Source organism: Drosophila subobscura, chromosome O (genome assembly GCF_008121235.1).
Source record: "Drosophila subobscura isolate 14011-0131.10 chromosome O, UCBerk_Dsub_1.0, whole genome shotgun sequence".
Lineage (NCBI taxonomy): Eukaryota > Metazoa > Arthropoda > Insecta > Diptera > Drosophilidae > Drosophila > Drosophila subobscura.
The window spans coordinates 4,832,385-4,844,596 of NC_048533.1; the positions used below are offsets into that span (position 1 = coordinate 4,832,385).

At 47.7% G+C, this 12,212-nt stretch overlaps 3 protein-coding genes across 3 annotated transcripts in view; all 3 read left to right on the top strand.

Moving 5' to 3' along the window:
- Positions 1–5,144, top strand: part of LOC117899087 (insulin-like receptor) — a 32,250-nt gene extending 27,106 nt beyond the window's left edge. Inside the window, 3 exon segments of the mRNA XM_034808863.1 lie at positions 50–715; positions 777–1,084; positions 1,150–5,144. Of these exon segments, the coding sequence (XP_034664754.1) occupies positions 50–715; positions 777–1,084; positions 1,150–3,786 (3,611 nt within the window). The 3' untranslated portion in view covers positions 3,787–5,144.
- Positions 5,145–7,745: 2,601 nt separating this feature from the next.
- LOC117899088 (adenosine 3'-phospho 5'-phosphosulfate transporter 1) lies at positions 7,746–10,079 on the top strand. The gene is given in 5 exon segments (XM_034808865.1): positions 7,746–8,242; positions 8,312–8,345; positions 8,347–9,366; positions 9,432–9,557; positions 9,649–10,079. Coding segments are annotated over 5 exon segments (1,398 nt in total). The 5' UTR covers positions 7,746–8,195; the 3' UTR covers positions 9,820–10,079.
- A 766-nt stretch (positions 10,080–10,845) lies between these two features.
- On the top strand, positions 10,846–12,029 carry LOC117899089. Its single transcript, XM_034808866.1, has 2 exons — positions 10,846–11,719; positions 11,789–12,029. Exons 1-2 carry the CDS (start codon positions 10,913–10,915, stop codon positions 11,927–11,929), a joined length of 948 nt encoding a protein of 315 aa, XP_034664757.1. The 5' UTR covers positions 10,846–10,912; the 3' UTR covers positions 11,930–12,029.
- Positions 12,030–12,212: the final 183 nt, after the last annotated feature.

The following is a 12,212-nucleotide window of genomic DNA, read 5'->3' on the forward strand; positions in this document are numbered from 1 at the left end:
AGCCATTTCTCATTTCCCATTTCCCATTTCCCCTTTTTGCCATTCACAGCCATTGCCAAGGCCGTGGACAATGAGGTGATGGTGGCCCCAACGCCGGCGGAGAAGACTCCCGATCCCCTGACACGCGAAGCGGATTGCAAATGCGAGGAGGGTAGCAGAAAGACCACCGATCGCGACCAAGACGATCGCCGGATACACGCCCAGATGGAGTTCGAGAATGCTTTGCAGAACTTTATCTACGTGCCGTCGCCCAAGAAGGCGCAGGGCAAGGCAGGTGCAGGTGCTGCGGCAGGCGCAGGCGCAGTTGTGGGCCTGCTACCCTCCGCCAACAGCATCGACGATGGCAGTGGCCCAGGGAATGCCATCAGACGGCGACGGGACATTGATTTTGAGTCTGGCTTCGAGCGGTTGGGCGGCAGCTTTCTGCTGCGGCATGTGCGCGCCCTCAAGGACGAGCCCCTGAACATATCGCAGCCGAGCATTGTGGATCCCGAGGCGTGGGTGAACGAGACACGAATGTCGGCACTCGGCGACTACTACGAGGTGCTGGGTGCCCAGGTGTTGGCCAACACGACCTCGTTCTCGTTCAAGCGGCTCAGGCATTTCACTCTCTACACCATCTTTGTGGTGGCATGTCGCGAGCGAGCGGGTCCCAACGACAAGGAGTCCATTTGCAGTTCCATGAATCCCATCTACAAGCTGACCAACAGGAAGGGTGAGCAAAGCTGCCAACCCGAGGGGATCCACCCAGTAAAACTAATTTGTTTCTTTCACAGAGGATGCCGACATGGCACGAAACTTGACTGTGGCCCGGGAGAACGCGAATAATACTCAATCTTCGGTGCGATTGCGTTGGCTGCCGCCCAGCGATCCCAATGGCGACATTGTCGCCTACGAGCTGGCCTACCGCCTGCAGAAGCCCGACCAGGCGGAGGAGAAGAAGTGCATCCTAGTGGCGGATTTCCTTAACCTCACCGATGGCTATCCGCTGCATCTAAACGAGGGCAACTACAGCTTTCGGGTGCGTGCCAACTCCTTGGCCGGGCAGGGCATCTACTCGGACTTTGTCTTCATCTATGTTCAGGTGAGTTTTTCAAGGTTATTTTCCAAGTTTCCCTCCCATCTAAATGGATGTATTGCCCCGCACAGCCGCGACCAAACTATATGATGTACTTAATCTGGATCTTGGGCGGCATCTGTTTAATGGTGATTGCCTGTCTGATGATCTATGTGCGGATTTTGCGCATGAAGGGACGGCCGAACGATCTGCACATGAACACGGACGTGAATCCGTTCTATGCGAGCATGCAGTACATACCGGACGACTGGGAGGTGCTGCGCGAGAATATCATCCAGCTGTCGCCGCTCGGCCAGGGCTCCTTTGGCATGGTGTACGAGGGCATACTGAAGTCGCTGACCGGCGGCGTCGACATGGAGTGCGCCATCAAGACGGTCAACGAGAATGCCACCGACAGGGAGCGCACGAATTTCCTCAGCGAGGCCAGTGTCATGAAGGAGTTCGACACGTTCCATGTGGTCCGACTGCTGGGCGTCTGCTCGCGTGGACAGCCCGCCCTGGTCGTCATGGAGCTGATGAAGAAGGGCGATCTCAAGTCCTACCTGCGCGCCCATCGACCCGAGGAGCGGGACGAAGCCATGCAGGCGTACCTGAATCGCATTGGCGTCACGGGGAATGTACATCCGCCCACCTACGCGCGCATCTATCAGATGGCCATCGAGATAGCCGACGGCATGGCCTACCTGGCGGCCAAGAAGTTTGTCCATCGCGATCTGGCGGCACGCAACTGCATGGTCGCCGAGGATCTGACCGTGAAGATCGGCGACTTTGGCATGACGCGCGACGTTTACGAGACGGACTACTATCGCAAGGGCACGAAGGGGCTGCTGCCCGTGCGCTGGATGCCGCCGGAGAGCTTGCGCGATGGCGTCTATTCCAGCTCCAGCGACGTCTTCAGCTTCGGCGTGGTGCTCTGGGAGATGGCCACGCTGGCGGCACAGCCCTACCAGGGCCTGTCCAATGAGCAGGTGCTGCGGTACGTCATCGATGGTGGCATTATGGAGCGACCGGAGAACTGCCCCGATGTGCTGCACAAACTGATGCACCGCTGCTGGCACCATCGGCCGTCGGCGAGGCCCAGTTTCCTGGACATCATTGCGTACCTGGAGCAGCAGTGCCCCGACTCGGAGTTCAAGGACGTTTCCTTCTACCACTCGGAGGCGGGACTGGTGCACCGCGAAAAGGAGCGCAAGGAGCGGAGCCAGAATGATGCGTTTGCGGCTGTGCCACTCGACCAGGACCAGGAGGATGCCACCACGCCGCTAAGGGTGGGCGACTATCAGGGCTACAAGTCCAACATGGACCACAACTCGTCGCTCGACCAGCCCGCAGAGAGTCCCATTGCCTTGGTGGACGATCATGCCACGCATTCGCCCTTCAGCCTGCAGTCTGGGTTCATTGTGAGCAGCACACCCGATGCCCAGTCCACGATGCCCACGGCGGGCGCCTCGCACGGCGACGATGCGTCTGCCTATGTGCAGCCGGATGCCGAGGCCTTGGCCGCCGATCGGGGCTATGAAATCTACGATCCGAGTCCAAACTTTGCAGAGCTGCCCACGAGCCGAAGCGGCAGCACGGGCGGAGGCGGTGGCGGCAAGCTCAGCGGGGAGCAGCATTTACTGCCGCGAAAGTCCCGCCAGCCCATCATCATGAGCAGCTCCATGCCCGACGATGTGATTGGCATTGGGGGAGGCGGCTCCTCGCTGCAGCCATCAACGGCCTCGGCGGCCAGCTCCAATGCCAGCTCCCACACGGGAACAAGCGGCGGCGGTGGCGGCCGTTATCCCAGCCTCAAGCGCGTCGTGGCCGATACGCTGCGCAACCGAGCCAACATCTTCAATCGTCATCTGTTCAACCACAAGCGCAGCGGCAGCAATGCCAGCTACAAGAGCAGCGCCTCGAATGCACCCAGCACCAGCAGCAACTCGAACCTCACCAGCCACCCGGTGGCCATGGGCAATCTGGGCACCATCGAGAGCGGCGGCAGTGGCTCTGCGGGCAGTTACACGGGCACACCGCGCTTCTACACGCCCACAGCGACGCCCAGCGGAGGAGCCTCGACCATTATCAGCGATAATCCCAACTACAGGCAGCTGGACGAGTCGATAACGAGTGGTGGCACGACGAGGTCGCCGGGTAACTCGTGGAGCCAGCGAACGGACAGCGAACAGGCCACAATACTGACCACCAGCAGTCCGAATCCCAACTACGAGATGATGCATCCACCACCGGGGCAGGGTCCGGGTCCGGGACAGAGTCAGAGTCAAAGTCAGGGAAACTCCAACTCGAATGCGGGGGCAAATGACAATCCCAACTATGTAATGATGAGCGAGCCAGAGCTGGTCATAAGCAGCAATCCGAGCTACGCTTTCATGAATGCACCGCAGGCCCGTCTGAGCAGCTCCGACGAGGACAATGACCTGGAGGAGGACGATGCCGAGGAGGATGAGGACGAGGACTTGGATGTGGAGCACATCAAAATGGAGCGCATGCCGCTGAGTAGGCCCAGGCAGCGGGCACCCCGAAATCCGCAACGCAGTCGAAGCGTCAGCCAAACGCGTAAATCTCCCACTGCAGCGGCAACCGCTGCGGCTGCAGCGGCGGCGGCCAGTAATGTATCGAATTTGCTGAAGGAGAACTGGCTGAGGCAGGGGAGCAGTTCGACGCGGCCACCGCCACCCAATGGGTTCATAGGACGTGAAGCGTAGTCCAAGCAGAAAGGAGAGTGTAAATAGAGTGGGGAATGAGGATGGATGGATGGACGGAAGGGAACTGTAAATTAGCTTCGATTAACAATTAGGATTAAGGCCAAAGCAGACAGACGTTTGTCCTCCTCCAACGTCAGACCCCCACACACATACATCTATGTATAAATTGTAATCATTTTCGGATTAAGCCTATTTATGTTAACGTATTCGTTTAGTATTTACACACGATAGTTTTTGTTTTGTTTAAATCAATGAAACTATAGCCGTTACAATACAGAAACTGAAACAGAAACAAAAACAAAAAACAAAAACAAAACAGACAAACAAACAGATAGAAAAGCGAAAGCGAAGCAAAAACAAGTCCTACATGCAAATAACAAAAGTACAAAAGCCAACAACCAACCAACCTAAGTACCGTTTAAATAGACATACAAATTCTACCAATTACCAATTATAAATTATTGAATTATGAACCACTACCTACTACATACATACATAAATACTACTTATACATTTACATATACATTAATTATGTATATTTAATAATTATCATGATAATTTTTAGTACCTACCAAAACGCGTTCAATCGAAAATGCAGAAAATAGCAGAGGAAACAAAACAAAAATATGGAAAAATGTACAAGCAGAAACAAGAGACCGGAAACCGGAAACCGGAAACGGACACCGGACACCGGAAACAGAAACTACACAAGAAACAAGCAATACAAAATACAAAACTACTGTCTTCACTGAGTTTAGCTAGAGCTAGTTATAATTGTACACCCAGAGATCCAAACCGATCTGCAGATTTATGTACCATATATCTCTGTAGAACTTCCCCCCAACCCCTCCCCCACACCACACACACACACACACTAAATCTAAATGTACTCAACTAATTTTACTGCATGCAAGAAAATGTTTTTAGTGCGTTTTTTATATTTAAAATTTAGTGCTTGGATTTTTAAATTTATATTTATATTTATACTGACACTGATCGATTCTATATTTTTTTTCTCTTTGTTTTACCAAGTGTTGCTTGATTGTTTCTTATATATTTCTCTGATTCTTCTCCCTTTTTACATTTCATAATTGTAATATTTATTGTCGTCTGTACATAGAATTTTGTAAATTTTTGAATCGAGTTAGAAAGAGAGTGAGTGGGAGAGAGAGAGAGCGAGCGAGCGAGCGAGAGGATGTGTATGTGTAAACATTAAGCGAGAGGCCGTGGCGCAAAGCACTTTTGTTCAATTTCTTTTATTTTCTAAATTAATTTCTGTTGAAGCCAAGCTTCGGAGAGATGGCGAAGAGGAGAATAAGGAAAACCATAACGTAATGTAAAAAAAAACAAACTGAGAGCTTAAGTAACTGATGCATCATATACATATATACTAAATAAGTATAACAAATAATTGTATACAATCTGCTGGTCGTTTTTAATGCTATTTATTACACGAAAGCCAAAAAAGCAAAAGCAAAGCATTTTATGTACTAACTATAGATGAAAGTAAAGCAACACCATACACATGTACACACACACATCCATAGACTCACATCCCGTACAAGAAGAGAAGCATCTAGATAATCCTAGAGAATATTATCTGCCATACGCCATAAACTCAAATATGAACAAGAAACCGGACGGATTTTGTTTTTTTACAACAATAGATAATAGACGAAACAATAGACAAATTATATACATTTACACACAAACACACACTTACACACCCAAACCCACAGCCTCACACAAACATATATATTTACATATATATGGGGGGCTCCTACATATTTAAGAACTGAACGTGATATGTTTTGCTGAGTGTACTATCCTGACAGTTCTATGAATTCTAGCAAAAGAACACCGAAAAAATCAACAACAAACCCAATAAATCCAATAGCCCCACATTTCATTGCGAGCAACCACACACACAAACACAACATTCTCTATGAAACAATTTTTGCAACGTAAAAACCAGAACCAGAACCAGAACAGCAACATTAACAACTGCAACAAATGGAATTTTTAAATGAAAAAATCAACAACAACAAAAGTATTCGATATTTGCCTTCGCTCTTTATATTATTATATTTAACTATACACGCAAAAAAATATACATATATATTTAATAACTAAAAGAAGAAAGCAGTAGCTAAAGCAAAAGCAAAAGCACCAAAAGCAAAGCAACGTAAAAACAAAAGCAGAGAAGCGCATGTGCAACGGTTTATTCTGCTTTTATGTGTCTTTTTTGTTTGTCTTTTTTGATAGATGCAAAAGCGAAGCAAGGAAACACACTAAATATTTAAATGAATTATACAAATTGCTTAGATTGTAAAAACAATTGTGCAGAATAAACAACATGAACTAATATTAAAACAAAACAAAAAACAAAGAAGGAAAACACTAGTGCTAGTTATATAAACAAAACTGGGAAGCAAGCGATATTTACACTGAAAACTGAAGTAAAAAAAACTATTCAAAAAAAACAATAAAAAAACCACAAAAAAATAAAAACAAAATTAAATTAATTATAATATGTAATATGCTATATAATATACATAATGAAACAATAGATATTCTACTCATGCACATCGACACAGCCACACTACACATTTGCAGACTCACATACACCAACACACATATACACACACACACACACACACACACACACACACACACACACACACACACACACACACACTAAAAAGACTGAAAGATATAGTTCCTTTTGTTTTTATGTACATAAAATGAGAAAGAAAAAAAAGAAGGGAAATTCTAACGAAAATTGTAAACTAAAGCGACAGCGAGAAAAACGTAAAAACAATTAACGGAATTATACATTAAACAAATACAATTAAAGAAAAATAATAAAAAAATATATATAAACAACAAAGCAGCAAAAGCATTATGTAACATGTATATTTAGTAGTTGAATTAACTAAATTTTGAATGTAACATACAAAAGTTAATGTGGAAATGTGAGCGCAGTCGCGACAACGCCAAATATCAACTTCTTATATAGCGATATATATTCAGGATAGTTTGGCCCCCCAGTCGCCGCCGCCCCCGCCCTTCCTTGCCCCTCGCTGCTTTAGTGTACATACCCACATACAAGCATACATACATACATACATAGCACATGTATGAAAACTACCATTTAAACCAATTATTATAAACTAAATAATACACATAAAAAGATTGTAAAACAGAAAAGGAGAAAAAAAACAGCTTCAATATTTTTATTATTTCTAATTAGAGCTAATTGTAAAAATAAAGCTAAGTTAATTGTTTCCTGTTTGTGTAAGCAACAACAAATAATTAAATAAAAATAAAAACCAATACAAATAAGCAGCGAACCCAAATATTATTTAACAGCCTTACAAATTGGAAATATTAAGGATTTTCATGAGGTTGCCGGGGATCCAGCAGGTTGTTTACTCTCAAGAATTCTACAAGCAACAATTTGTTGGTTTTAACAGTTAAAACATGTTCAATAAGGTTCATTCTACCTGTTCAAGTTGTTCAATCAATTTAGGCTTTTTATTTTTTTCAATCACTTTCAATCAGGTTAAATCACTTTTAATCAGGTTCAATGGTGAATTGGTCAAGAGGGTGACTTAAAGCACATCACGCGCTTAAAAAGTACCGCAAGACAGAAAAATACTCAAAAATGTATGCTCATGATAGAAAATATAATCACCCGATGTTGAGTTAAATATTTAATAATACTGGCAAATAGGGCTCTCAGCCCACAGATGAATGATCGAAAAATGGGATAAAATTATAGTTTCAGGGCTGAGAATCCTAACCAGCTGGTAATATTAAACAGAAGATCAAAGTCGGGGAAAATGATTTAAGATTACGGTATATTTACAGTATATTTAATGAATGGGTATATTTCTGAGGGTCTGTCGGTATATTTGAACGATAACTCCGCGGTCGCACTATTTTTTGTAAATTAAAAAATTTGTTGTGATACGATGGGAGGGGGGTGTCTTGATCGAAACGTGAATTGGAATATTTAAACAGCTGGCCCTAGAGCTGGCTGCCGGCCAGCAGCAGCCCAAACTCCCAGAGAACCATAACCCTCGCACCGTCTGGAGCGGCAGAAGACTTACCAGAGCCAAGAGAGACGCACGCACATCTGACACATCCCCGGCCGACCCCCACTCTCCGCTGCGACTGTATAAACAAACTTCTACAAAATAAATTGTGGCTGCCTGCTGCTGTTCTTGTTCTATGCAAAAACTAGTTTGAGCGGTTATTGAACCTCTGACACTTGACTTGCGTTTGCCGGCAAAAATATTCATTCGCCCCCGGGCCGAACACCGAACGCCGAACGCTCGGAAAGAAGTTCAATCTGGTATCCAGAAACGGACGTGTCAGCGCAATTCTGCAAAAGAAGAACTGATATGCACGTATACACCATGAGTAATCGAGTGCCGGAGCTAATTATATGGTGGGTATACAGCATAATCTTCTTTATTTAGTCTCTTATTTACCTGCGAATTTGTGCCCTTTATTCCAGCTCCTTCATCGTGGTCAGCTTGCTGGTCATACACTTTTTTCTCCGACCTGTTGCGTGCATCGCTGGGCGGCTTCTACGCCAAGGATGTGACCCTGTCGCAGCTTGTGGAGGCGCAGAGTGCCGACTATGCCTGGCTGCTGAAGCTGATGGTCAACTGCTTTGGCTACAGTTGCGTCGTTGTGCCCGGCTATCTCATCTACAAGTATGTGGCACGCACCGGATACCTCGAGAGAGGCAACAAGACCTTTCTGCACACGGCCATCAACATGTGCATCACCGGCAACTCCAGCTACGAGCCACTGGAGGCTGCGGCGAGCACAGCGGATAAGGAGAGAGCAGCAGGAGCGTCGGCTGGCAAGCGCACGAGCTCCCAGGAGGCTGTGCAGCTGCTTTGGTGCTTTGGCGGCCTCATGGTGTCCTACCTGACCTGGGGCGTGCTGCAGGAGAAGATCATGACACAGAAATATCTGAACTTTTCCGGCGAGAGTTCCAAGTTCAAGGACTCGCAATTTCTGGTGTTTGCCAACCGACTGCTGGCCTTTGTGGTGGCCCTCATCTATCTGCAGTGGCAGCCCTCACCCACGCGACACCGTGCTCCGCTCTACAAGTACTCCTTTGCCTCGTTCTCGAACATCATGAGCGCCTGGTTCCAGTATGAGGCGCTGAAGTTCGTCAACTTTCCCACCCAGGTGCTGGCCAAGTCGTGCAAAATAATCCCCGTCATGGTAATGGGCAAGATCATGTCGAAAGCCAAGTACGAATCGTACGAGTATGTCACCGCCGTGCTTATCTCGCTGGGCATGATCTTCTTCATGAGTGGGTCGGCAGACGGCAACAAGGCCAGTGGAGTGACCACATTGACGGGCGTCTTCCTGCTCTCCTTGTACATGGTCTTTGACAGCTTCACGGCCAACTGGCAGGGCTCGCTGTTCAAGAGCTACGGCATGACCTCCCTCCAGATGATGTGCGGCGTAAATCTCTTCTCCTCGATCTTCACTGGCGCCTCGCTGTCGATGCAGGGCGGATTCATGGACTCCCTGTCCTTTGCCACAGAGGTAGACACTTACATTCTGTTTATTGTGTTAAGTCCTACCTCACATCAATTATTCCATATTTGTAGCATCCGAAATTCGTGTTCGATATGGTTGTGCTTTCCATTTGCTCAGCGGTGGGGCAATTGTTTATCTACCACACAATCGATGTCTTCGGCCCAGTTGTGTTTACCATCATTATGACGCTGCGTCAGGTGAGTGTCCCGTCTTCCCGTCTCGTCTCTGTTTACTCAACTGTCTGCTAGCCAGAACCACACTTATCTGTTTTACCCTTTGCACCCACAGGCCGTAGCCATTATGCTCTCGTGCTTCATCTACAACCACCGCGTGTCGGCACTGGGCATCTTTGGTGTTCTCATCGTCTTCGTTGCCATCTTTCTGCGCGTCTACTGCACACAGCGCTTGAGGGCGATGCGCAAGCGGGCCGAGGCAAATAAACCCAAAATGGCTGTCTAACCAGGGGCGAGGCGGCTCAAATACAACGCACAGACTTTGCAGCTCAGCTTTTAAGTTATTATCTGGATACTAAGCTAAACCATGGTTACTACTTCCAATCTCTGTGTCTACTACTCACACTTTTGTACAGTTTTGTTTTTCTAGTTTTAAGCTTAAAGTTTATACTTTTATTGTAACCTTAGGTAGACTTGCCCCATGGAGGCCTAACGATTTTATGTGTGCATCAATTAAACTGAATATGATATACCAACAGGCATGAGGAGTGTGCACTAAAAGGGGAAGGAGTTCTTAAGGAACTCGAGTATATTTATAGGACAAATGATTGTTGACACTTTGCTGATTCATTTGTAAACTGTTGTAGCTTACCCAAATTGTAATGCAAATCCTCATCTGCAGATTCAGAGCATTTGATACGATTGGTTGTCAACTGAAACATGCAAAAACAAAAGAGGATGATTAATATTAGATAAATTTGTGGTTCCCCCCACAACTAATTAGGTTTGTTCCCAGTGCGGCAGCAGAGGCGACATTGACCCACTTTTATTATTACATTTTTGGCAGAAATACGCTTTTTGGCCAAAAACTACAACGGGTGAGAGCTGCCGAGCTGCCGAGCTGCAGAGCTGAAAGCGTTGGCTGCCACAGGTCAATGCACACGAGTCGCAGAGTGTAACATGTTTTTGGTGTTGCTTCTTCCTTTGGCTATTGTTGTGCCACATGTGGGCGATGCGACTATAATGATGATGGTAATAATGATGATTATGATGATGCCTGCCCTGCCGGTGCTTGGGCTGGGGCTCTGGTGCTTTGGGTGGGCGGCCTAGATTACCATATCAAAACAATGCGCTGGAAAAACGCGAGCTGAGCCGAGTCGAGCCAATAAAAAAGGGCATTATGCAATATCGTCAGTGTCTGGGGCTGCCTTCTAAGGGTATGGCAACAAATTTGCCAAATTGGTGTTGCTGTTTTTTTTTGGCACAGCGGCAAGGTGATAAGTTGGGGCATGATCCACAGCAGAGGAATAGTTCGTGCCCATCCAGCCAACCGAGCAGAAGTCTCCGACGACTCAGTGAATCCGCGACACATCCTCGACATGCAGCTGCTGCTTGTTCTCCTTCTAGGAGCCCTTAGTTTCTCCGCGGCCTATCCGCGCAGCTACAGCTACGACCACCCCAGGAGAAGGCCCTCTCCGTACTCCTACAACACCGTCCAATCGCCGAGCCAGCGACAATCGAGGCAGACCGGTGCAACCAGTGGCACCAGTGGGGTGGCCACCAAATCGGACACGGAAAATGCCAAATTTGCTGGCGCCTCGAACCAGGAACTCGACGAGTCCGTGGGCGATGAGAGGACTTTGCTGCTCAAGAAGAAGCTCCGCAAGTTGGCGCGTCCTTACTTGGGCTACGGCGGATACGGTGGATATGGTGGCTATGGAGGATACGGTGGATATGGTGGCGGAAATCCCTGCTCACCCTTCGGACGTGATGCCAAGGGCAGCCAGAAGGACCCGGACGAGCAGGGACGGTTCCTCTTCGATGTGAATGTGTACAAAGTTTATCAGGGAGGATGTCGCAACTACGGCGGTGGTTATGGCGGTGGTTTCGGTGGTGGTCTGGGCGGTGGTCTCGGCGGAGGTCTGCTCTCAGATCCCATTGCACCACCGGTGGCGCCCTACCCCGTGCCAGTCCGTCCGTATGCTCCGTTTGCCACGTGGCTGTCGCTTTTCGCTCCGGGTGTACTTGGAGCCGCGACTGTACCCGGTGTACCCCTCTCGGATCCCATTCGTCCTGCTTCGGCTGCAGGTGATTTACAGAGTGATCCTGCCGTGGATCCCAGCTATGCAGCGCCTCCAGTGCGCCGACCCGTGCCCAATCGCGTCTACTACGATTCAGCTGGAGCGGTAAGTCGCGAAGAGCCTTGAATGCATTATGCAGCCCTCCCTCTCACACTCCCACGATCTCTTTTGCAGCCGCCTGTGACGCCTGCGCAACTGGTGGGTGGCGTAGCCACCACTGTGAATGGGATCATCCAACAGCTGACCGGACAGGTACAGCCAGTCTACCAAACGGGCTCATATCGCTCGAGGAATCAGCGCAGCAGCTACGGATAAGCTTCAGCAGACGATCCATCAGACCCATTCCTACTACTTATGTATAGAAATGTAGTTTAAATGTGATTACGAGTATCGCTTAGGAAATAAATATAAGAACGAATTTTTAATTATATCATGTGGAATACATAAACAAAGAAGAGATGATAAATGCTTCAAACACTGGGGATCAATGAGTGCTCCCCTAGGATTCCACAGAATACTTCCTTCAAGCTATTTCCACTGACTCCAATCCATAGACCAAACTTAGGCATAATTATTAATTGTGTATGAAGCGACATTA